This window comes from Mesocricetus auratus, unplaced genomic scaffold, assembly GCF_017639785.1.
Source record: "Mesocricetus auratus isolate SY011 unplaced genomic scaffold, BCM_Maur_2.0 Super-Scaffold_100010, whole genome shotgun sequence".
Lineage (NCBI taxonomy): Eukaryota > Metazoa > Chordata > Mammalia > Rodentia > Cricetidae > Mesocricetus > Mesocricetus auratus.
Genome location: NW_024429194.1, coordinates 21,820,498 through 21,847,245, shown reverse-complemented (window position 1 = coordinate 21,847,245; position 26,748 = coordinate 21,820,498). Strand labels below are relative to the sequence as shown.

At 44.5% G+C, this 26,748-nt stretch overlaps 1 protein-coding gene and 1 long non-coding RNA gene across 2 annotated transcripts in view; one reads left to right on the top strand and one right to left on the bottom strand.

Moving 5' to 3' along the window:
• Positions 1-8,612: 8,612 nt before the first annotated feature.
• Positions 8,613-26,748, bottom strand: part of LOC121142749 — a 59,532-nt gene continuing 41,396 nt past the window's right edge. Inside the window, exons 2-3 of the long non-coding RNA XR_005879834.1 lie at positions 9,152-9,260; positions 8,613-8,810 (exon numbers count right to left, since the gene is read on the bottom strand). This is a non-coding gene — a long non-coding RNA (uncharacterized LOC121142749). The remainder of the gene's footprint in view (positions 8,811-9,151; positions 9,261-26,748) is intronic.
• The window catches only part of Trpm8 (transient receptor potential cation channel subfamily M member 8), a 77,219-nt gene continuing 65,952 nt past the window's right edge, over positions 15,482-26,748 (top strand). Inside the window, exons 1-4 of the mRNA XM_040753064.1 lie at positions 15,482-15,598; positions 19,256-19,329; positions 23,537-23,693; positions 24,503-24,680. Of these exons, the coding sequence (XP_040608998.1) occupies positions 15,482-15,598; positions 19,256-19,329; positions 23,537-23,693; positions 24,503-24,680 (526 nt within the window). The remainder of the gene's footprint in view (positions 15,599-19,255; positions 19,330-23,536; positions 23,694-24,502; positions 24,681-26,748) is intronic.

Here is a 26,748-nt window from a genome sequence, read left to right as displayed (position 1 = left end):
ATGACCACTCAGCCATTACTCTTTTCTCGGAATCTTGTACAGCTGTAAGACTCTGTTTATGTTGCAGTTCATTGTTGTCAGAGGCCATGGGGGTTGGGTAGCCAGAACAAGTTTCTCAGGACTCTGTGTCACCTTGTTTTTTGAGACAGGGTCTGACACTTGCCTAGAATTCACAGACTAGGCTAAACTGGCCAGTCAGTGGGTCCCAGATGAGCACGTGTTTCAAGTTTCCCAGCAGTGAGATGATGATGATGATGATGATGATGATGATGATGATGATTATTAGTGGCTATTATCTGGGTCCTGGGGATCGAACTGAGGTCCTAGTACTTGTAGTATGTTGGCTGACTGAGCCATCTTTCCAACTCTTTTGCCCACTTCTAGATGACATTTGCTTATGCAAGGATCCATTGATTGATACCTTTTGGGACATGATACAGATATTTAAATGGAACTTGGTTGGTTTGGCCAGATAATAGTTTATTGGTTTTTTGATAAAACGTGTTTGGATGAATGATGAAAACTTATGATATAAAGCAAAGAACTTGATGTTAGTAACCAGAAAAGTCATTGAAAAAGTCCTTCCCAGCTTTAGTGTCCTCATTTGGACACTAAGGCTGTTCCCTTGATGATTAGCTGCTCTCCTGGGTTGGACTGAGGAGTCAGTGGAGGCTGGTACCACAGCCATCTTCATATTTCTTTGCCTTTCTTGGGCATCTATGATGGTAGCAGTCATTTCTTTTCTCCTGCTTTTGGAGACTGGCAGTCTGAGGTCTAGGTGGCAGTGTGGCACCACTGATATGTCTCCTCTTAGCTTGTGGATGGCCATCTTCTCCACGGATTTTCAGGGTATTATTCCCTTTGTGTGTTTCTATGATGGTTGTTTGTTTAATAGAGATCAAAACTCAATCTAATAGCTTTGTTTTGCCCTTATCATCTCTTTGTTTATGTAGTGGTGGTGTGTATGATATGTGCATGTATTCATATGGTTGTGTGCATGTAGGCATGCACATGTATGTTCACTCATGCGAAGGTCAGAGTTTGCACTGTCTTCTTCAATTTCTCACTGCTCTGTTTTTTGAGAAACAGTCTCTCATGGAGCTTAGAGTTTATTGATTTACCAGGCTGGGTAGCCAGTGAATTCTAGAGATCTGTTTGTCTCTAATTTTACAGCACTGGGATTACAAGTGTGCACTGCCAAGTCCAGCTTTTTAGGTGGATGCTGGGGATCCAAACTCAAGTCCTTATGTTTGCATGACAAGTACTTCACCAACTGACCCTCAGCCCTTTAATCGTGTTTTAAAGACCGTATTTCCAAGCAGGCTCACACTCTAGGCATGCAAAGAGTCAAGTGTTCAATGTAATGTTTTAGAAGGACACAGTTCAGATCAGAATAGGAACTAGATACAGCATTTTGGAGGAGATAGCAAGGTTTAGCCTTGCTTATGGGAAGCATGAAGCAGCTTGTACACCTGGAGTGCAGGTACTTGCTCTGATCCTTCAAGGATTGCATCTGCCCAAGGCCCTCTTGTCCCTCAGGGTCAACCCTCATCCTGCCTGTGATATTCAGCATCTCAGATGCTTGGCCTTGCCTCTCTCCAGGTGGCCAACATGTGGTCACTGTTACAGCATATCCAAGTCTCCTACCCAAAATCCAAAGTCTGATCAGGTCCAAGTATTGAGTGTCATGACAGCATCCAGTCTCAGCTCAGAGTACCCCGCACAGCCTCCAATCTTCTCCCCCTAGAGAGTTTTCTCTGTAGGTACACATTAAGGTCATGATGGAATTGTACACCTGTGTCGTAACCTGTACTAGTCACTTGATAACACATGCTTTGATTCTACCCTTGGAAGTGTAGTTCTAAGTCAAGACATTCCAGGCTCCCTCATGGTATTTAGACAGACACAGGCATCCCTCACATGGGAACTGCAGTTGGTACCCAGTATCTTTACTTTTCTTTGTTCCCAGTCCTTTTTAGTTTGTTTGAATTTTTTTTCTATTTAGGCTTTAAGTTTTGCGTTCTGATTCCTTGATTTCTCTGAAGATTCTTTCTGCCTCCAGTGCAGGCCAGGGAATGAGAAACCTGGATTTGCTGGTTCTGTCTGCAGGTACAGGTGCAAGGGTGTGGGATAGGGAAGGGGGTCATAGGGACCAGGATGCTGTGGTCCTAGATCTGTTCTTATGGGTGATATTGAGATTCCTGATTCCCCGCCTGACTTTTTGGTAGGATCCCCTTTCATGGCTTCCCAACTCACACGAAGAAGCCATTGTTTCCATTTTCCACACACCCTCCCTTCCCCACTGTCTTGCACTTGGCCGATGTTTTAACCTTGGTTACCTGTACCATCTGTGGGAATTGCCACAAGAATCCAGCCAGGCTTCCAGAGCTTGTTCCGACATCTGTCTCTATAGAAGTACTCCTCAACACCCATCCTGCCTAATCTTTAACTTCTTTATATTTGTATCTCCCATGCCATCAGCTTTATGTATATGAAGGCATGAATGTGGAGGCCAGAGGTCAATGCTTCTCAATTTCTCTCTACCTTATTTATTATTATATGTACATATATGAGTCATGTCCTTGCCAAAGCCAGAAGAGGGAGTTAGATCCCCTGGAGCTTGAGTTACAGGTGATTGTGAGCTGCCTGATATGGGTGTTGGGAACTGAACTCCTGTCCTATGGAAGAGCAGCCAGCTCTGCTAACCACTGAGCCATCTCTCCAACTCCATCCACCTTGTTCCTTGACACAGGGTCTCTCAATGAACTTACTGATTCAATTTGACTGGCTGGACAATGAGTTCCAGTGATCTTCCTGTTTCTACCCCACTCAATTCTGAGAGTACCAAGTACACACCCCTTATACCTGGCTCTAATGTGGATGCTGGAGATCCATGTCGGGCCCTCATGCTTTCCAGGCAAACAATGGATTGACTGAGTTATCTCTTAAGCTCATGTTAACAGATTTGAAACTACACTCTCCTGTTTCTATGTGTCTATAGCCTGCACTCCACATATGAGCATAAACTGGAAATAATAGCAAATACTTCGAAGGCCCCCACCCCCAGTTAGAACAAAGGCAGTATCACATTGATGGTTTGTCATTTAAGGCTGAGAATTATCCACTGGCCATTCTTACATCTTCTCTTCTAGTCTGATTTTTACAAAGATAAAGAAGTGTAAAGGAGACTGAAGTGGAAGTCACTGTAATTAGCAAACTTGGTCCAGCTCAGCTTCCCTGTCACACGCTTAAGCTCTGCATAGGCAGCTCAGGCTGCATGACAGATAGAGTTGGGAAGGTCTACAATGTGCAAAAGAGCAATCAGTTAAATCACTTCCATTTAAGAGCGTTTATCTAATCTTAATTAAGACTTTTAATTCATTAATTAATCTCATCATCATTTTTCATAATGAGCATTTCCCATCTCATTTGTGGTTTTTAAAATGTGCCACTAACTTTAGAAATTAGATTTTAGTATGAATTAATACTAGTGGCAAGCCAAGAATGGAAATCAGGAATGCTTATCTTATTAGCATTTAATAATTACCTTCTTGGCATTCCTGCATACTCAGTCACTTGCTAAAATTGCTCCTGTATGGTGTGGATTTTTCTTTTTCTTTTTGTATTCCTTCTCTTCAAAGAATCTTAGGGAAGGAGGCGGGGCTGGGATGGCTCTGGCTATAAAGTCCTCCCTCCTCCAGTGGGAGAAGAGACAAGCAGGCTCATTGGGGAGAGAGAAGCTCTTGGCTGATTGAGCAGCTCCACGGTATGTTCTCAGCTTTTGTTTTCTCCCAGCTGGCTGTGGCTTGTGCAATCTATGTGATGAGTATGGTACCTCTGGTCAGGGCATCATTTTCTGTGGAGACTTGGAATTTAGGTCCCTTCAAGAGTCGGGGGCAAAGTGCTGCTTCACAGATGATCTCCTCTCCATTTGCGTTGTTTTTATAAATGTAGGAATTTCTTCTAGAATTTCTGGGGCATGATTTTAAAATATTAATCCATCTTCTTTTTTCCTCAATGGCCCATAAAAAGTCCTCAAAATAGCTATATTAACAACTCCACATATCTATTGGGAATCATAAGTTTTCTTAATTCATCACTATGATGAGACAGAATGAACTCAAGAAGGGATGTATTCAGATTCAGAGGGATAAAATTCAAATAGCAAATTTTCTTTGCCAGTAAAAGAAGGAACGTGGGCTCTGATTGTCTTCTCTGTGGCTCTCAGCTGATTGGAATGGGCATCACTTTGCTTGTATTATTTAGAAGTCAGTGGGCAAGCAAAGGGGCTGGATAAATAATTAAAGATTTCATTTCTAGTTCATGTTAAGTCTCATGTGGAGATTCTTGAAGTTAAGATTGTAGAGTGCCAGGTGCCCTTTGCATGTGTTGTGGCCACATTAACACAGTCCTCATCGCGGCAGGAATTCTACTTTCTCAGAGTCTTGGGAGTGGGAGGGAGGCCCTTTCGAGACTGTGACTTTGTATGTATCTTCTCTGAAGTTTGGGATGAAGCTGTTCTTATCTCAGACTGTATTTCTTGTGTCTGAGTTGATGCGCTCCTTGGCACCTGGGAAGGCAGTAGTTTCCAGCCCCCTCTGAGATGTCCCTGCTGCCTGTCTTGTTCTAGAAAGATTTTGGCAATCAGCACCTTTCAGCATTGTATGCTATTGGGCTCACCCATGTCTTGCCTCTGCTCCCTAGAGGATGGGGAACCAATAATATTTTCTTGTTTTTATTTTTTGGCATGTTGAGACAGAGTCTTTATGTATCCCTGGTGCTTGATATGCAGCAAAAACTGACCTCAAACCTGCAGAGATCCTCCTGCCTCTGCCTCCTGAGTGCTGGGATCCAAGGTGTGGGCACTAAGCCCACTGGGACCAATAATCTCAAACTTCCACAAAATTTTTCATTTTGCCAGCTTTTATCCATCTGTTCAAACTTCAAACATGTTGCAAATAAAAAAAAACCAGGAAACTGTCTTCAACAACAACAAGAAATTAGAAAATTCTTAGTCTTTCTCAAAGGTGACTGACAGATGAGGGCCAAGGTAGATGGGCGTTAGTCCCTACAGGCTTGTGCACCTCTGCACACACCTCTACAGGGTTATTGCCAGAATGAGGACGGGGAGATGTCTCTGGGTGGTATCACGTGTATCTGAAGTCTATGCAAATGTCACCCTCCCTATTACAATTAATAATTGATGGAAAGGAAGAGAGGATCAGGCTGGAGTTTGGTGCCAGGCTCTCTGGAGCATTCCCAGAGCACCAACAACTGCCTCTCCCACTTGGAGTTATGTGAGAACATCTTTCTCATTTGTGTTTACCATAAAAGGAATGTAGCTGTCCATCTTTCCTGAAAACGGTATCTTAGGACCAGTTTGGTCATTGTGAGAGTCAAGCTAAGAGGCAATTCTAAAAACATGCCAAATAGCTTATTGTGTGAAGACAATAGCATCACTGATGTGTGTCTGGTTCAGAGAATGCTAGAATATTCCATTTCTAATGATGACATGGATAATTATAAAAATTATCCATAAGCATTAGTAATAAAAGTCACAGGGGTGCTGGTGAGATGGCTCAGTGAGTCAGCGTGACTTGAGCCAAGCCTGAGAATATAAATTTAATCCCCAGAACCCGCATGTTAGAAGGAGAAAATCAACTCCTGCAAGTTGTCCTCTGACCTCTATAGGCACGTTGTACACACCACACTACACACACACACACACACACACACACACACACACCACACACACACCATATATCACACACATACACACAGAGAGATGCAGACACAGACATACACACCACACACATAACACACACCCTACACCACACATGCCATACCCCATATACACACTGAGACAGACACAGCACCACACCACAACACTACACATACACACCACACACATACACCACTCATACATCCCACACACCCCACACCCACATACCATACACCACACACACAATCATACAACTCTCTTCCCCCCCCCTTTTAAAAATCTACAGTGGTCAGCCCCTTATTTAGCAACAACATAAACTTTCTAATATTTACACTTGGTAGTGTATTAGCATAGCAATAAGGACAGTCCTTATCTTCTCAAAGAGACATTGAAGTGGCACAAAGCTACTGACCATTTCAAGGCTGGGCTTGTTGAACAGCCTGCTTGGGTTGAAACCTTGCATTTTCTGCGTATCAACTGTGAGACTCTGGAAAAGTCCACTTCTCTGTGTTTTGTTTTCCATATCAGGGGATCAAATGGGAAGGCTGTCAAGAGCTTAGCACTGAGTCTGGCACACAGTACTCGGGGAGTGTAGCTGGCATTTGAATGGGTCCCTGTGCTAGCTGGTGGAGTTTGTGTTTCATATTCTAGAATGTATACATACCATTCATTGTTCTTGAGTCCAAGTTAACTGTAGAAGAACCCTGATGTGAAATTTACACAAGGCTGCCTCTTCAGGTCTCAGCAATTATAGACTGTGTTTTCGAAAGATTTGATTACATGTTCTATGAACTCATTAGTTCAGTCTAAGGATGGATGGATGTTCACTGTCTAATCTGGAGTTCTACAAGTGTGATTTGGAACACAGCAGTACCTGAAAACTCATTCCCAGAGTACTGGAAGGTGAATCTAGAGCAGTGGTTCTCAACCTGTGGGTCTCAACCCCTTTAGGAGTCCCATATCAGGTACCCTGCATACCAGATATTTACATTACAATTCCTAATAGTGGAAAATTACAGATATGAAATTGCAATAAAATAGTTGGGAGCCACAACATGAGGAATTGTGCTAAAGGGCCACAACCTTAGGAAAGTTGAGTGCTGCTAGATTGGAGTCTCAGATTAGTCTGTTGAGTGAACCCATGATGTAAACCTCTGCTGTCTGAGTGGGAAGTTGGACAAACTGCTGTCTCTGGCTTAGAGTCACCCCCTCCTCTGGGGAAGGGAGGGAGCATCTTCATGACCTATTATGAAGTTGTGGGAAATATATTCTAAGAGCCGACCTTGATTATAATTTTTTTACTGAGGTAACTTACTGGGCACAAGGAACCCACTAAATGCACTAGATTCCTCAGAAATCTCTGAAAGGACTGTAAATCTAAGTAATTGAGATATGGAAGAAAATATAGAGTCAAAAGTTTCACAGAGTTAAATAAACTCTAGAACTGGCTGAAACCCCTACCCCCATGGGTCTGCCTTTAAGGTACATTCACTGAAACTTAGATGTAGAGTGAAAGTCTCAGCTTTACTCAGCGTGTTGTAGGAAACAGGCACATTTTGTCTGTGCCCCAGGAACTACTTGATTGGCGTTGCAGGCATTACACGGTAGGAGCTGTAGGAATTATAAACTTATACCAAGGATGCTTCCGACCATGAGACTCAGAATGTTGAGACAGTTTTCTCTTAATTTACCATCTTATTGGGAAAAATATTGCAGGGAAGTGCTATGTATCTTTCACTCACACCCTCCAACTGATGGCATCACACACAACTACTGGATTTTACTAGACCCAGGCCAGGGAACTGATGCGGGTACCTGTTATAGACATCACTAAAGCTCCCACATTTTTTCATGCACTCATTAGTGTGTGTAGTTTTATCAGGTGATCATCAAGTTTTGGAATTGTCCCATCTGTTGAAAAGGCCCTGATGCTGCTCTTCGCAGTCACACCCACCCTCCCCCTCCACCTGCCCCAGTTGTAGTGCCACACCTCCTGGGCAGAATGTAGTGAGGTGGTCAGGATAGATGACACAGAGACCAGTCGGTTGCATTAAGAAAACTTTATGCTCCCCAAATCGGCTTAGGAGAACTTCCCAAGAAAAACGCTTCCCTTCAGAAAAACTTCTGCCATCCATACACTCACAAATCTCCAACAGACCTCTCACACCTCTCACAGACTTCTCCTCCCTCCTGGCTGGTGGTTAAATCTCTGGCCAGAATCTGGAACAGCAGGGAGTAGCTAGCCATCAAAGTCATGGTGTTTCAGTGAGCCCTTATCGGAGTCCTTATCAGGAGCTTATGGCACTGAATTGTTTTCAGTAAACATGTTTTCAGTAAACATTGTCTGCCTGCTCCCAGGCTGATGGAGGGGTGGGTTTCTGGCCAGGGTCTGTGATCCCCACACTGTAGTTCTTAAGCTGGTCTTAGAATGGGGGCAAGGTGGGCTTGGTGCACTTCCCCAGCTCTTCAGAGCCTGCAGTTGGCCATGCTCTTCTGAGGCTGGAGGAAGCCTTCCTTCATAGTCAAGTCTCCCATTCATGTCTTTCTGTTTACTTCCTGTCTTTGCATTATAGAATCATTTATTTAGCATAGCTCTGTGGGGATTTCTCCTTCTGTATCTCCTGTATACAGGACGTTTGCTCCTAAAATGATGGTTCTTTATGTGAATCTCTATGTTCCCCATGCTTCACCAGTGATTGCCACAGCTGGGCCACCAAGAGCATGGACCCAGGAACTCCCATCCCTGTTGGGTAGATTGGAATCTATATGCAGAGTCTCACACCCATTGCTGCTCATGTTCTGCCTTCCTGGTTTCCTTCTGGAATCAGTGTTGATCATGCAGGACACTGTGGGCAGCCATCAGTTGCCATCTCAAGTGCTTTCTCTGATTTGACACCGACCATGACTTGACACTGGCCATGTGATGCTGCCAGTCTTTGCCATGTCTATAAGGGTACCAACTTCATGTAGAAATGAGAACCAACAGCAAGCAGTTCTGAAAGGCACTTTGTTCGAAGATCCTGTGTTCTGCTCTGAGCTACCATATCCCCTCTCTTTCCTACAGTTGTCTCTGTGACCTGTTATGGATCTGAAGAAACAATCTTGTATGAGATCACCCATGCCCAGGGGAGGCTATAATCAGAAAACAGCAATATGATTTCCAGGAAACAAAAACAAACTTGAGTTTGCACGTAGAAGACTTTATGATCAATATGAAAATTTTAGACCTATTTCTAGCCAGAATCAATAAGATATTAGCCCTGATAAACAAAGGACAAAAGCATAAATGTGGTACAGAGAGAACAGCAATGAGGCTGCCCATAGAGCTTACAGGGTCCAAAAATATAATCAAGTTTGTAGTATTGGAGGTAAGTACAGGTCAAGTTGTCCATTTGGGAACTTTTAAAAAACCCTCACACTGATACCAACCTCCTAGTATGCACGTTTCCCATCATGCTCCATTGAAATCTTTCCCATGGTGTTTTCTGATGGTGATGGATGAGTCCAGGGTGGGTCAGTCAGGAAGGAAGCACCACGCCTGCCAGTAAAGCCAAGAGAAAAAGTTGTGAGAGTAGATGATGCAGAAATGACCATTAATTGGAAGATAATATTTCTTCTCAATGGTAAAACATGTAACAAGAATAGATGAATCATATGTTGGGTCAAAGTCAGATGAAGTTGAGCATTGTAGTAAAGTGTCAAATGTTGGGGTAATTGGCAGACAAAAGTACCAGCTGCTATTTTAGAGATTAGTTAGGGGCACATGGTGAGAATATAGGTACCTTGTGAGTTCTATTCCCCTTTGCCTTTGTTAACTCTGAATCAGATGCCTTAGGGGTCCTTGCCCTGGGGTTACACTGTGGTGTTTGGTAGTCTCGTAGCCATTCTTGGTATGATATATATATATTGGTTTTACGAGACAGGGTTTCTATCGTTTTGGAGGCTGTCGGTCCAGCCCGGCCTCGAACTCACAGTGATCCACCTGCCTCTGACTCCCGAGTGCTGGGATTAAAGGCATGCACCACCACCGCCCGGCATGATATTGTTTTTAAGAGATGATTATATTTGATAAATCAAGGACTCTGGAAGTGACTGTTAAAGAATGCAGTGGTAGACGGGCTTCTGAGATTCCCCAAGGATACCCATCTCCCAGTTTTCAGTTCTTATTGGCCCTCTCCTTGAGTGGGGGCAGAACCTAGAGTTTCACTGCCCATCACAAGGATATAGGAAATATGATGGGTTGTCACTTTTATGGTTGGGTAATACAGAATTGTGAATTTGTCTTGCTATCATGTTTTCTCTGTTACCTTCTTAGCCATTTGTTTCAATAAAGCAAGTTGCCAAGTTAGAGTGGCCCTTATGGTCAAGTCACCATGAAGGAGACACCCTCGTAAAGCAGTCTCCATGTTGGAAAGACCTACTCAGAGCTGTCTCCATGTTAGAGAGGCCACAGGGACCAGTTTCTATGTTGGAGAGGTCCATGTAGAACAGTTATCATGCTGGAAAGGCCCACATAGTGGAAACCTGATGGTGTTCTCAGGCTCACAGCTGAGAAGAGCCTGAGATCCTCAGCTGAACAGCACTTAAGGGGTCAACTCCTGCTAAAGACAACTTTCTTCATTGAGTCTAATGGGTGATACCCTCCACCCCACTCACAGAACCCCTTCCCTTCTCTTACTGGCTCCTCTGCTCTTAATCTCTCTGCTTCTGGTCATTTAGGATGCAAATCTAATCAGGTTCTTCCAACAACTTATATAGTACCAACCCTACCCAACAACTTACTTTCCATTATGTATCTTTTTCACTGTACTTAGACAGTCCCAACACTAGTTTAGTAATAATGATACAGCTCTGACACTGATGCCATTCAAACACTGTCACATCTGATGCATAAGCATTATCTTTGATTCTCACTGTAAACACGCAGAGCTGGGCTCAGCCTCAGTAACAAGAAGACTGAGGCTTGAGAAGCTGTGTTAGTTCCTGAACACCAGAGAGCCCAGCATCAGCCTGGTTTATATTCAGATCGACAAGCCTTTGCTTTGGCTTTTTTTCTGTATTGTGGGAGCTCTTTCTCCCTCCAGCATTCTGCCGGAGTAGTAGATGTCTGACTTCCTCTTGACATATGGCTTTCATTGCTATGGCAAAGTGTGTCTCCCATTTATCTATGAACTTTTGAATCCTGGGGATGAAGAACACCAGAGCTTTCATGTTTCATTCCCATCCTTATGACTTAAAAATACTTATTTGTATTTATGTTTACATATGTATGTCTGAATGAATGTATATGCACTTCACGTGGACAGTGTCTATGGAAGTCAGAAGAGGCTATCAGATCTATACATGATGTTTCCTTGGGTAAAGTAGTGGCTCCCTCTCCATTCCAAGAGACAAGAACTACAGGCGTGCCTCTGGTAGTTACATGACCAGAGCAAATGGGCAGAGTGAACCAAGGGCTCCAGGGTAGATGTTTGCATCTATATCCTTATGCAAAAAGAAACATTTAGAAACACACACACACACAACGAGGATGCTCTGTTCCTATTAATATGGACAGGGTCCCTGAAGGGACTCTTTTGAAGTGACCTCTCTGGCTGCTGAGTGAGTCCCCAAAAGCTTGTGCTCTGGAAACACTTGTGGTTCTCTTCAGCCATTTATTTTCAATTTCTCATGTCTCCCATCTACCCCCGAGATGCCTCCTGGTTCCTGTACTATTATTGTTAACATTATTATATTCTGATATTTACCCTGGACTTTGTCTCCCCTTATCTGTTAGTTTTCTTTCCCAAGACTCGAATTTGGCAGTTCCCCTTTGGAGCAGAGAGACCCATCGTGTCCTCCGCTCTTCCATCTCTGTTCTCCTCTCCATGTGCTCTGGAGACAGAGACCTTTGTGTTGCTATCTTTACTCTCTCACCTCCTGTCTCCTAGAGGAGAGGGATCAGCTAAAGTCAGGGGCTCTCTTCAACTTACCCAGATCCAAGATGCTTTCCTTTTCATTAAAGACTTTTCCCAGGTGGCATACTCGATATATTTCATTTGAGAAAACATGAGAAGTTTAGGGGATAAAATTAAAATCATGCATAGCTCTACGCCCCACTCTGCCCTCACAGCAGAGGCTAGCGCTTTGATGGCTCTGGATCCATGGGTTTTTGAATGCTATGCGTGATGCATTTGATAGCTGCCTTGACAGCAAGCATGCTGCCTTACTTACCTATGTAGAGCAACTGTGTCTGGAAGCATCCATTTAAGGTCACAGGAGTAATTTGAGCACAAGTGCAAAACCAGAATTTTGTTGTTATTGTTGTTACTTCCTTCATCTTGATCTTTTCCTACTTGCAAGAAGCCCTAGCAATTTTCCCATAACACTGGTGCACTCCTGTCATGGCATCATTATCTTTTCTATTCTGTGAGAAACATTCTTCTAGTGGTGGCAATGTAGGTTGTTTTCAGTTTTTCCAGTGGCAAATAACTCACTGGTGAACATCTTCCAAGTGTAAACTCTGTGTGTGTACACGAATTCACACTCATGTTTGTGTGGGTACACATGGGCACACATGTGGATGTCAGAGGACAGTCTGTGGTGTCAACACCCAGGCATGTTTCATTGTCTATTTGAGATGAGGTCTCATTGGCCCGGAAGTTCACCAAAGATCTGCTTGTGTCTGCCATGGGTATCTTGCTCTTGGTGTGACTACTGGAGCACACTACCACGGCTAGCTTTTGAATGTGCTTGCTCAGGACCTAAACTCAGGTCCTCACACATGGGAGGTAAGCACTTTACCAGCTGTGCTGTCTCTTCAGGCACTGGGATACCATCTTTTTATTGTTTGAAAATTTCATGCAAATGACATTTTTTAATAGAACTCACCCCAACTCTCTCTCCTCCAACTATTCCAATGTTGTTCCCTTTCGGTTCCCTCCCAACTATATGTACTTTTAAAGACTCACGTCGAGTCTGCACCAGGCTGTCAGTATGTATGTTCATGGTGTAGGGGCCATCCACCAAAGTACAGCTACCACGGGATGCATTGCTGATGAAAACTAAATCTAACTTTTTAAATGGGTTTCTGATTCTTTCATCTAGACTCCCTAAAGCCAATAACGATAATTTTTAAAGTTTGCTATGCTTGTAGCAAGACTTCAGCTTGCTATGCCATCACTAATGACTTTGCAGGAATTAAAGCAGTTTTTATTCCACCTTCCACCCCTGATCCTCATCCCTACTGTCCGAGTGTGTCTGCCCCTCACTTTCTTCCTGACATACAACACTACCATCCACAAATCTCCCTGTTGGTGCCTCATTGTTGATGAAGCCTTCCTGTTTGATTTCAAGGAGGCTGAACAATTTCTATGTTGATTAGAGATCGTATCCCTTGTCATGAATTTAGAGTTCAGTCTTTCATCCATTTTTCCAGCAAGTTCAGGGTTATTGGATGTGGGTGGGGTTTGGGGATGGATATTGATCGGATGTGTTTCTGTCCCCTCCAAGGCCCAACTTTCTTTCTTTCTGGCCTTTCTGGTTTTTGTCAGGCTTTCGAGTTCTCTCTCCTTTGGGTGAGTCTAAGCCTTTATCCTTCCCTGTGGCTCTCCTAGGGTTCTCTCTTCTCAATCCCTCTCCAGGCTTCTGGGAGCTCTCTTGGGACTTCTTCCAAAAGTTTGTTTTATTTTTCACAGCAGAATGTATCTAGAGGATCAATAAACACTGCACCTGTACCACATGTTGCATGAGACATCATAAAAAGTGTCTGAGGTCAGAGACCAATGCCTGGAAGAAGTGGGATAGGCCTGCCAGCTGCCCGGCTTCCATGGTTTGGTGGAGATGTGGTCTCCAATGCAAAAGCACACCTTTTCTTTCTGGGCCAGTAAAGTTTCTCATCGCGAAGCAAATGAAATTGCTTCCCAACCATCTGGGCCCCACTCAGAAGCAATTCGCTGTATGAGAGGCATCTTGAATGCATTGTAGGGTTGGTTTGCGGTTTTGCAGTAATGTATGTGAAGTACCTATTAATACTCTGTGCAGTTCTTTGAAATGTCTTGGGGGAGAAGTAAAAGAGGCGCTTAGTACTTTAACCAGTTTGGGTTGCACACTCTGAGTGGGTTCTAGGAGAGTTCCCGAGAACTGTGGCTCAGGAGAGTTTGTGGCTGGCCTGGGAACATGGATCTTGGATGGAGGATTCAAGGCCATGGAGCTGTGGGGCCAGAAGCACTGTACAGGTGAGTGGTGGGTAAACTCGTGTGCTAGATGTTTCTACACCCAGAGGGTACAAGACGTGGCATGGCGGTTGTCCTGAAGGATTTGTGAGGTAGTTCCGATTCACCCAGCTGACTCATCCAAGGAATGTGTGCATGGGTATGCTTCATGCACATTGTCAAGTCCTAGACAACTAGTAGTGAACAGGACAGGCCTCAGTGAGCCAATGGAGGCCAGGAAGATCAGTAAATGAGTTTTGTGGTGGCTTGCTCCAAGAACACATGAACAAATTGCCCCAGCCTGGGCTTCCTGGAAAATCTACCCAAAGGATGGACTTTGCAAACTGAGCCCTGGAAGATGAGCAAGGGATGCCCAGATAAAGGGGATATGGGGAAGAGGATTCTAGATGGGAATGGAAAAGGAGGGACCCAGGAGAGGAGCAGGGCCCTGGGTGGCTACTGCCGCAATTGCAGAGCCTCAGGAGGCAGAAGTGGAGGCATGTCCAGGATGCATGTGGTGCCTAGAGGAGGAGGCAATGAGGAGTAAGGGTGTCTATGGAGGATGGAGACTTTGTTCTGGAAATGTCTGTTTGCTGCATTCACAGGTCATGTGGTCTGGTGAATGAGTTTTGTCTGGAGTTTGGGATGCAGGTGAGAGTTTAGGAGACATGAGGGAATGGGTCTCTTGCAGCAGAGATGAGGGACTTCAAGTGAGAAGAGTGAGAAAGGCAGGAGCCCCCTCAAGACAGATGAAGGTCCCTGGTGCCCACACTGGCGGGAGGTGACTGATGACGGTCCCTGGTGTCCACACTGGCGGGAGGTGCAGGTATCCCTGAGGCTCACACACCTGCTTCAGGGTTTCAGGGAGACCTGGGCATGTGACCTTCAGGCCTCGCTTGATTGGATCAGAACCAAGATCCTGTCTCCACGCGGTGGCCATGATCTGACTGATACACGATGTCAGAGGCTGGCAAGCTGGCTCAGTGAGTGAAAGTGCTTGCCATGTAAACCTGAGGACCCGAGTTCAGTTCTTGGAATGCATTGTGGAAGGAAAGAACCTACCCTTTGAAGTTGGCCTCTGATCTCCACATGTGCCCTGGAATGTGCATGCTTACACACACACACACACACACACACACACACACACACGAGAGAGAGAGAGATACACATAGTAATTTTTAATATATTTTTTAGTGCTAGCCATTTCACATTCATCAACCAAGTAGACAATTAGTGGGTGGTGCTCTGGGGTGGATCCAATAGACAGTTTGTCTTAGGAATGCTGTAGTCATAAAATGCTGTCATGCACGTTGCTACCATAGGGTGGCAGTACTGAGGCATGAGCGTGGGGGGCAGACACAGTGCTGAAGGACAGAAATGCCTGCTGAGTTTTGGAGGATGAAAAGTAATAGGTGCAGGGTAGATGATGCTGATGAGCCGAATGAAACATGGTACACTGCTCATGGCAAAGAAACTGGGGTGGCAGGAAGGGGCGCCAGGGTGCACGCTTCCAGGGAAGCCCTTTTACGCTCTGTAGCTCACTTGTCCTCTAATCTCCACAGGAAAGATGTCCTTCGAGGGAGCCAGGCTCAGCATGAGGAGCCGCAGGAACGGGACTTTGGGCAGCACCCGGACCCTGTACTCCAGTGTGTCTCGGAGCACAAACGTGTCCTACAGTGACAGTGTAAGTTCATACTGAGCCCCCTGACGAAGTTGGGGTTATTTAGTGACCAATTTGCTGTCTTTAAAAAGATAATCTCTCATGTCCTGACTAGTATTTGTTTTATGAGTTATTTTTTGTAGAATGTAGAAGCATGTTCATTGCTGCATTGTATTTCAAGCATTTCTCTTTTAAGATGACAATTATTTTAATAAGTCATTAGAAAAAAATTTAAACACTGTGTTTCTTAAATCATATTTTTTCTGGTAAAATTTGAGGAATTCATATGTGTACACTATATTTATATCATCTCCATTCCCTCTCTTTCTCCTCCAACTCTTCTGTCCCTCTCCATAACCCCTTATTGAATTCATGAGTTCTATATTGATTTGTGTGTGTGTGTGTGTGAGAGAGAGAGAGAGAGAGAGAGAGAGAGACTTATTGAGTCTAATTAGTGTTGATGCCTTATTTGCACGGATTTCCCTCTCCCAGCAGTCACTGACTGCCTGTAACTCTTCTTCTATGGGTGGGGCTTTATGAAATTTCCTTCATCCATGTTGGCATGTTGATTAGTGTGGACTTTGCAGGTTTTGTGCAGGCAGATGTGTTGTTGAGAGTTCATGGGAGCAACATCTCGGTCCTGATCAGGAGATGTTTATTATCATGCAGCAGACATTCTGGGCTTCTGGTTCCTACCATCTTTTCACTCTGCCTTCTGATGTACACCAGGTGTTAGATGTAGTTATTGTATGTAGATGCCCTATCCGGGACTGGGCAGCCTGGAGTCATTTATTCCCTTCATTTTCATCATGTTTTTGGTGTTGATTTCACTACCCATAATTGATGCTTTCCCTCTCGTCCTGTGGGTTAGGGACCGAGTTGTGACACCCATGTCCTTGACTCAGTTTGGTTCCTTTTGCAGTGCTCTTGCCTCCTGGTTGCTTCCTCTGGCCCATCTGTCCTCATCCTGAGCTAGCACTGACCGTGACCACAGGTGGTGGCTTCTTATTGGAACCAGCTTAGTGGAATACCAGGAGGCTATCTCTGCTGAGTTTTACTCCTGTCTCACGTGGTTCCCTCTGGCCAGCTCTCTATACTGTCAGGCTTGACACACACTTGTCAGAACACTGTAGTCTGATGTCTGGCTTTCACTGACTACAGCATTAAGATTTGGGATAGAAGTCAGCTTTATAAAGGAGAAGAAATGGGGGCAGGGGGAGGACAAGCCAAGGTACCAGCCATGCCATCATTTTCATGTGACTGATCGATGGTGTGGATCACTGAGCTGTCAACAAACTCACGAAAGGGAGCAGTGAAAGCCCATGCCTTCTTCCAGATGAGACCTACCCTCCACGGCTGGAATGAAGGGAAGAGGTGCTCAGGACCGTTGCGTGCTATTCCTAATCTTTTACACTCTCAGGACTAAGTGCTCCCCACCTTTAGAGTCCGCCACATGTCTCACTTTAGTGCTGCTCCATGACAGAGTGGACAAAGGCAATGGGGACCTCTCCAGAATTTTCAGGACTTTCCTCTTCCTTCTCCTTCGACCCCAAGCACTACTCTCTCCAAAGAACCCCTGGCCTCAGGCACTAGTACCCATGAAAGTGGGGTGAAGGCTGAGACCTTCAGCTTCCTGGGGTCCTGTTGGCCTCCTGAGCACACACATACCTCTCAGAGGGAGGTTTTTTAAAAAGCAATATATATCTTAAAAAACAATCACCCCCTCTTCCAGGATCATTCCATATCTGGTACAGCTATTGAGTTTCTCCATATTGGGAACACTAAGAATCATCTAAGAGGATAAACATTCCTATGAGGAAAACTGGGCATCACAGAGTTTCCAATGCTCCCTAAGCAGAGAAACATAGGAACTATGTTTATCCTAAATTTTCTTGAGGAATTCACATAGAAGGGATGTAGCTTCCAAGCTTCTAGAAAAAGCTGTCACCATGACTACCTGGGATCCCCTTCAGTCTGAGCTGCAGAGTGCTTCAAATTGCCCAGGTGACAGCCCCTGCCCAGGTGTCTTCTCTCCTGCACAGGTCGCAGTCACTGAACTGTGTGTCACCTAGTCTTTGTGTGACTGCTTGTGCTGCGTGGCTCTGTCCCTGCTTGATCCAGGTGCAGCTGTCTACTACAAGGGCTCTTCTGCAAGGTCTTTATTTTTCACTTAACACTGCTGCTTTGGGGGTCGGTCTATGTGGGTGCATACAGCTGCTGTGAATTTTTTTTCCTATGTGGAACTCTACTAAGGACTTCCATTTACCCAGTCTCAAAGAGACTGATGCTTGGGTTTCTGCCTTTGATGTTGGAAGTGATACTACCCAGTGTTCTTGGATGTGTACACCGGATCTATCTGAAAAACCAGACTGTCTTTTGAGTTGAGGACTGACAGTTGAAGGTGGAATGTCTCCTTCAGTGGGTCTGGGTTTAAGCATTGAGATTTATGGGGCTACATGTTCAAAGGGTGAGAAAGGAGGCAAGGGTCCCCAGTGTTTGATACCAGAGGACTTTTCAGTACAGCAGTTGGGGATGCAGGGTAAACTCCAAAAGGAGAGGAATCCCACCTTTTGCAGTGGGTTTCTAGTACTGGCTATGCTGTAGGGGACAAGAAGTTAGGGCTGGCTTCAGAGCCAGCCTGTCTTGTGAGGCCACCAATGGGGGCAGTGGTCTGAGGGCTTCAGCTGCCAGCACCTGATGACTTGCAATTGATTGGAGCTTCCATGGATGGGAAGCTTCTAGCAGCTCCACATCATCAGGGCTAGACATCTCTGAGGATGGAGCTCCGTGGATTGAGAGAGTGCCGGTGGCTCATGGGAAACCATTCTCTCCACTGCTTGTCAGAGAAATGGTTTCATGTGTAATAGTCCTGATTAGTACCAATTTACTCTCTCACCCATTGGGGTCCTTCACCTTCCTTCTCGTCTCCAATGGCTGTCAATTGTCATTTTGTTTTAAGTTTTGTTGACCTGGTGAGTGTAAAATGGCCTCTCCCCGTGGTTGAACTTTTCATGTGTTTGTGGCTTTCGTGTGGGCTCTTTTTCCCCATATCTGTTCTGTCTCTTGCTCTTTTCCCATTGGGCTACCTGCTTTGTTTTTGCTGATCGACAGTCCTTTTGTGTCTAGGACACTATCATATGTAACTACTACAAATTCTCTCATTGTGAGTAATGTGTTTTCAAATGTCTTGCTCTACCAACATAAGAGACATCTTTGATTTATAAATGCTTGGGCTGATTCTTTGGACTAGTTCTCAGTTATGGCCAATCACCTTGCCCACAGAAGAATGAATACAAATGTAGGACATTTTGGAAAACATTCTCCTTTTTAAAAACCAGGCAGAAGAAGGATGAAAATATACATTGATAGTTTTTTTCAATCCCAAACTATCATTCAACGGTTCCCTGGTAACTGTGCAGACAGACAAGACTGTCTGTGTGTGTGTGTGTGTGTGTGTGTTGCCATTTATATACAAGACAACTCTAAGCAACTCTTGGAAACACTTTCATTTAGTTAACAGTTTAAATGTATTTGTCATTAAAAATAACCTCAGAGTACACTAGAAGAAACAAAAAGGATGCCATGACAACCTTTGAAGGAGGGCTAGGACATAGTATTCATTAATACCAACTGGTCTGAGAACCAACAAGTAATGCATTACTCCATATTTTTTCTTCACAGGATTTGGTGGATTTTATTCAGGCAAATTTTAAAAAACGAGAATGTGTCTTCTTCACCAGAGACTCCAAGGCCATGTGAGCTGCAGCTTTCCCCCATTTGCTTCTGTGTTTCAGAGTACACTGTCGCCGATTGTTAGCACAGTGAACAGACTCCGTGAGCTCATTACTGGAGGTGGTTGCATCTCAAAAGTCCCTGATGGCGTGTGATTAAGATGAATTTGACATGCTCATACTGTTCCCTGGTTTTGTCCTTCCCTGATGTCTTTTAGCTTTGGCAATATCACAGTTGGTAAAGTCACTGAGAGGGACTGTCACTCCCTTCAGTATTCCCATGAGCCTGGGATCCACCCCATTGGACAACACTTAGCAGTCACTTCCACACATATGTTCCTGTACAATCCGAATGTCCCTTCTTGACAGCTATGGTCTTTGGGACTTCTCTTCTAAATGGGTGCTCCCCTACTCCAAGTCTCCTGTGCTTGGGGGGTCATCTGGCTATCAAAGAGACCCCACAAACCCAACACACAGGGGTCTTTCGTAATGTTAGTGAACAGGCGAGAAAACGAATGGGTTTGGTCCTGTGTGATACAAGACAAGGGACTCAACTGAAGTGGCAAGCAGTACTGACACCCTGTGTTGCTGTTACTGACAAACTAGGGCCAAAGATCAGTGCTGAGACCCTGGATTTACCAAACATGTGTTAAGCCCTGGTGAACCTTTTCTTTCATGGCAAGCAGATGTCTGTTTCTTAAGTAGTCCCTGGAGGAGAATGCTGGAACTTCTCCTCTGCTGGGCATCTTTGAAACATTGTTAGCAGCTATCTGCTAACACTCTTAAAGTGGCTTTCTCCTGGATCCTGTTTGTTCTCTTAGCTCTCACTTCCTTGTCCATGTTGAGTCCTGTGTGGAAACAGGAAGCACACTGTCTGCAATCATAGCTCTTTGCAACAAAGCTTTTTGTGCATCAGTGCTACCAGCATGGCCAGTGTTGATCTTTTGAAATGTGGCTAATGCCATCAAGGAACTCCCAGCTTTCATTATTCTTCATTCAACTACAAAATCAAATAGCCACGCATGGTTCATGGCCACAATAAAGATGAGTGTAGCTCTGTGGGATTCAGAACTTTGGTCTAAAGATGTGAATTAAGATGCCAGTGCCCTGCCCCCAAACTTTTCCAGCTCTCCTCTCTGCTATCCCTGCCCCTCCTCCACATGTCTATACTACCAATTCTTTTCCCTGTTTCTAAACAATCCATGCATATTGGTTCTTGGAGGACTATCAGTCCAAAAAAGAGCCAGGCAACTTTCTTGGTCAATAGGTCATTTAACTTTTACCCCTATCCTTGGCAGGGAAAAGGGCTCAGGAGTCTATCTTCAGCTGTAGGACAAGTGGGGCATCTGCCGACCTACCGTGAGCTTGGTTGGCTGGGGACATGTGCCAAATGAGAGTGGGATGATAGGAAGCAGTGACAGAGCAGAGGGGGGCATGACAAGCAGCCTTGCCCAGGGAAGTCCCCCAGGACTTGGTAAAAGAGGGTTGCAGAAATGGCTCAGTCCCAGCAGACTCCTTTTTTTCTTGGCTAAGTTGAGTGAAGCTCCCTGGGGGCTGTGAAAGCAGAGGCAAGGATCCTGCCAGTGGGATGGTACAAGGTCTAGTCTGTAGCTTGTTTTTCGTTTAATTGTAGAAAAACATTTAATATTTTCACAGATACTTTGAATCAGAAATTTCTCACACTGCAGCTATTAAGGGTTTCAGTTATAGAGTTCAATGAGTTGAATTGAAAAGGGGACTGACTGACCTTGAGAAGACAAGAATGCCACCTAATAGCAGGCAGTAGCTGAGTCTCTTGAGTAGTTAGAAGCTGTGGCTAGGTTTGTGAGAACTCAGGAAGTCCTCTCTACCCCCTTCTTGTCTCCATTCCTCCCTGCACCCACTTCCTCCTCCTTCCTTGGTACCCACAGGACTTTTGTATGACCTGGAGGGAGAGGAGAACAGATCTGTTCCTGATTGTGATTTTGTTCCCAAATTTCCAAGAAAGGGACACCAATGTCAAAATTGTCACTGGGCTTGTTGACTGTGGGCAGATGCTCAGGATTCTGGTGCCTTAACAGGGTTACCCTGATGTAACTATACAGACGGTGTTGGGGAACAATGGCAGTCAAGTGTGTGCTCCCCAGCAGGAGCCTGCAAAAGGAGGCAACAGTTTCCTGGGTGAGAGCAGCTGCTGGTGAGGATTCCTGATGAGATGCCTTTGCTCCTCATGATAGTCTTTCCCTTGAGTAGCTTTGGTGGTAGCCTGGTCTCAGTACTTCACAGGGAGTGCTAGTAACAGAGAAGCCAGGGGCCCCCTAGAATGTAGTTCTAGAGATCGATGCTTCCCGGCAGTAGAAATGGGCAGTTCGGTTTCACAGGTCATCTACTTCTGGAGTGGTCATGATCCTTGCCTACCAAGCTGTGAACTTCTTTGTTGAGTCTTTAGAAGGAGTCACAGAAACACATCTCACCCTCATTACCTCGTAATGAAAACATGACCTACTGCCAGAGAGCAGTCTTCGGGTTCGTCCTACATTTTGTTATTTGCCAGACAAACTCCATGGTGGTGAAGACCTTGAAACACAGAGCTTCCTATGTCTATGACTGTCCTGTGTATGCATCCTTCTATCTTGGAAGAAAAACCAAAATATCTACTTTATGCATATCATTGAGAATGGTTGCAGATATAAATTATTTATAAGACTGATGTCATTCCTATTTTTTCATCCATTTACAGTGTTTTCTAGATGCCATTATATTTTTGGATGGAGAGTATAAAGTATAGAATCCAGCCAGAAACAACCTATACAAGATTTTCTCAGTTGACATATCTTTATCTGACTCAGTGTGTTGTCGGATTCTTTGCTCCAGGATCACCTTGTACAGTTGACTGAGTGTGTTAGAAGTAGGTGGATCTTTTACACTGTCTCCATACTCTGGAATAGGTCTGCATCTTTGGTCATACACTTTATTGTGAGGATGGAGACACTGGTAACAGTGAGAGACACTGATCCTTTTAGCTTTGAGCAAAGATTATAAAATAGGACATTAGACTTTTGGTCATCCATGATGATGGTGGATGACATTGTCTAGTTCCATTGTTCCTTCGTTCTGTCCTTCTGGACTGCTGCATTGGTCAAACATGGGCTGTGTTTGCAGGTAGTTTTTACTACACATTTACTTCTTTTTGGTTGTTAGTCCTTCATTGTTCTTTGACTTACATGCATGCACCACCCTGAACTAAAGGTCTTTTGGCAGAGCTTGCACTGTGCACTAGGCCCACTGGATGTCTCATAGCATTTTGAAAACCTCACAGCAAGCAGGGAAGGAGAGGGACTATGCTAGGACCAAAGGAGGCATTTGGTTGGTTCCCCCAGGCTCTTTGCCAGATTTGTACTTAGCTGCCAACTTGAGGGCAGGAAATCACATTGGCCTCAGCTTGGTAGGTTGCAGATGTTATTTTAGCATAAGCCCTGTTCTCAGACACTTGGTGAATGATTACAGTGTTACAGAAGGAGAGGGAAGGCTGTACTACTTACTATGTGTCCCCTTATCCTCTTTCAGCTTCCTATCATGTTTGTGTGTCACCTAGTGGACGTTAATATTGAATTCTGTTGTACTCTCAGTGGGAAGAACTAATGTTCACTTCAGCAGTTTCCCTTGTCTGGACCAAACTATTACTGGCCCAAAGTCATCAAAGCAGTTAATATCTGGTAGAGAAAGATAGTTTCTAAGTTCTGGAGAACTTTGGGCATCTTCCAGGAGACAATGTCTCCCCCACGAGTATAGCTCTTGGGAAGAGCTTACCTCTCCTCAGAATTGCATGAGTTGCTGGGTATCCAGAGAGGCTGACACTAAATCACCGATGCCTACATGTTCCTGGGCTCCTGTCAGTTGGCTCAGATCCAAGTGAGAAGCTGAGTAAATGTTCCCAGATTCCTGAGTTCCACCTCTTACCAGCTTCGTGGCTTCCCACACACCTAATGGGCTCCATGAGGGCTGGGATCTGCACTCTGCCTCTCTGCAACCAACACAGGGCAAGTTCAATGCAAACAGATCATTTAGCAATGAGAACAAAACATCAAACCAGTTTCTAGACAGCCAATCGAGATGGGGGACATGGTCTGGGAAGACGAGACAGTGGTAGAGTTTCTTCTTGTGTTGGTTGACGTTTATAGTGCATAGTTTATCCTAAGATGTCACAAGTAGATGAAAACCTGTTGCTTCCCCCAAAACATGGCCGACACAGGGAGAGCATATGCAAGTGTGGCTATGCCCAGAGCCAGCACATTGAAGGTACCCAGATAAACCAAGATGAGAAGTGGAACTACAAGAAACATACCAAGGAGTTTCCAACAGATGCCTTTGGTGACATTCAGTTTGAGACTCTGGGGAAGAAAGGCAAGGTAAGCACCTGTGTTCTACTAACATATGTGCTAAGAGCTTGGACTGCCCTAGTTGTGTTGAGTTGTCCCATAATATAGAGGTGGGGAGGGGGATTGGCAATTACCAACAATAAGAAAAGAAAAGTGGTGAAAGACAAAAGACAGTGACTAGATTGTGCTCAGAAAACTCAGGAGTTAAGGATGGCATCATGACTGGAACTGTAGTCTAGTCATATCATGGGTCCCGGTGACATCTACTGAGCCTAACTGTTTTAGATGGGAGCATACTTTTGTGAGTAGTCCCTTTAGTTTGGGACAGTGTTTCTGAGGATATACTGTAGCTCCAACTAAGGTGACATTTCTTTATAGCCATGATTTTACAGGAGTCTTTCCATCAGAAACTGGTCTTCCTCAAGTGTTTCAATGCTCTGTTTCAATGATAGCTCAGTCCTCAGGCCGGATGTCTGGACTTTGACCCCATGAGTCCCCAAGCCCTGTCTTGGTAGTCCTTGAGCACACTCAGCTCCTCCCATTGTCTGGAGCTCTGCTTCATGATGGGTCAGTGAGTCTCTTCACAGGCTGCCTAACTCCTAGACTGATCCAGGTGTGCCAGGATAGCAGTTTGAGGACCCCTTCATCATCTCTTGTCTACCCCGCTTCCTATACCTCAAAGGCCAGGCAGGGTTTCAGGGTCTCCATCTGGGTGTGGAACCATTCACGGTCACTCTTCCCTCTACTCTCTGGCAGCAGCCCATGCCCCAGGAGCAGGCAGCCACCCAACCCTTCAGGGCAGAGCACACAGACCTGATGCTTTTATCCTGTCCCCACAGTATATCCGCTTGTCCTGCGACACGGATTCCGAAACCCTGTACGAGCTGCTGACCCAGCACTGGCACCTCAAAACACCCAACCTGGTCATTTCAGTGACTGGTGGTGCCAAAAACTTCGCTTTGAAACCACGCATGCGCAAGATCTTCAGCAGGCTGATTTACATTGCACAATCTAAAGGTACGTAGGCACTGAGAGAATATCCAGGGGTCATTATTCCTAGACCACATTGCATCTGGGGTGCAGAGGATGGATTTGCCACATGGCACATTCCCACAGAATCTAGATGTTCCTAGAACTATGGGGGGTCTCTGTGGGTATGTGCACATGAGTGCAGGTACCTTCAGAGGCCAGAAGAGGGCTTTGGAGCTGGAGATAGAGGCAGTTGTGAGCTGCCTTTTGGGTACTGCATATTGAACCCTGGTTCTTTACAAGAGCAATATGCATTCATAATGGTTGAGCTATCTGTCCAGTCCAGAGAAATGGAGTTGTTATTTTATTACAAATGAAATTCTTGGATGGATGGAAAGATAAGATGCTCTCTGGCTGAGAGATTTGCAGAGTAACTCTCAGTCTGGGTTAAGGTGCTGCTTTGATTAAAAAAAAAAGAATATCTGCCAGTAGTTTTATTTCATTATTTACACATATAAAATATTATAGTAAATAAAACAGAGCATTTTAACTAATTTCTCTAGAATCTTGGAGGTCATTGATGACCTTTAGGAGACAGGCTGCAGGACAGGTTGTGAGCACTGTGTAGTTGTATGAGTCAGACAATAGTAGTTTTGAATTCATATATTCAACTTAGCATGTCCTCTCTTTTACTTTTTTATTTTAAAAACCTTTAAGCATTACAGAAATGCTTCAAGAGTAATACAATGAACATATGTGCATGCTTCTAGATTTACTGATGGCTGGTATTTCCTACACTTGTCTTCTATTGTTTTATGAATATTCATGTACTATGGTTTGGCACAGAATGATTTGAAAGTACGCTGCAGACATCATGGCTCTTAGCCCCCAAGTTCACTGGCATGCATCTTCTAAGAGGAGGGAGGTCCCCTTATACATATTCCAATGCAGTTTTTCATGCTAGGGCAGGGACAGTTTACACTGACTGACATTAATAGTCTATTGTGCCCCTTTAATGACCTTTCTAAGTAAGAAACTTTTTTTCTCCATTTGGGTCCCAAATTCCCTTATTTTTCATATCATTCTAGTTTTCTTACATCAGCAGTAGTTCTCAGCCTTTGTCCATGATCACATTCCATGAGCACATCAATGGTTTTGTGGATTGTATCTCAACTTAGGTTTGGTTGATGGTATAAGTGGATTCAGTTTACCTGAACTTCACATTTTTGAAATTTCTTTTGCAAAGACACATTGACTGACAGAACTGAGGAAACACACTTTATCTGAGATATGAATTTCCAGTGTATGTCCTGGGTTGTTATAGGTCCTGGGAATACAGTAGAAAAAAAAAACACACGAAAGTCCCTGGGGACCAGCACAATGGCTCAGCAGGTAAAGGTATCAGGCCTAACACCTGGAACCCACAAGATGGGAGAGAACTGATTGAAAGTTGTACTCTGACCTACACATGTGCTGTAGCAGAGGTACTCAAGTGCATGTATACACACATGCACACATACACAGATATACACATATATACATGTACACACATACATACATACATACATACACACACACACACACACACACACACAATGTGAACAGAATATCCTTGCTTGAAAGACTGCTCATTTCTAACTAACTTACAAGATAGACTCCATTAGTTTAACCAGAGCAAAGAAGTCAATACCCCCAGAATCCTTAGTGTTGGTCATGCCCAGTTACCTTATTTTAAGAGGGAACACTGAGAACTGGCTTAAGGAATCTTCTAAGGGCCACAACGCACTTAAGTATTATTAGGTCTTTGATATGGGAGATGACTGATGACCTAGTTCTTCCTTGTCAAAGATGGCAGGGAAATTAGACAATGGAGACAGACAGCAAATTAAAGGCCTTTGTGACAACTAGAGAGGAGGGCTACTCCAGGACTCCAGAGACTCACTGCTAAAGGCAATAAAGAGAAAACAGAGACTGTCCTGAGGATAGAGAGTATCCACAAAGTGGGGATGTCCTAAGGATGGAGACTGTCTTCAAGGTGGGGGCTGTTCTAAAGATGGGCATGTCTCAAGACAGGGATTGCTCTAAAGATGGAGACTATGTTCAAGGTGGGGATTGT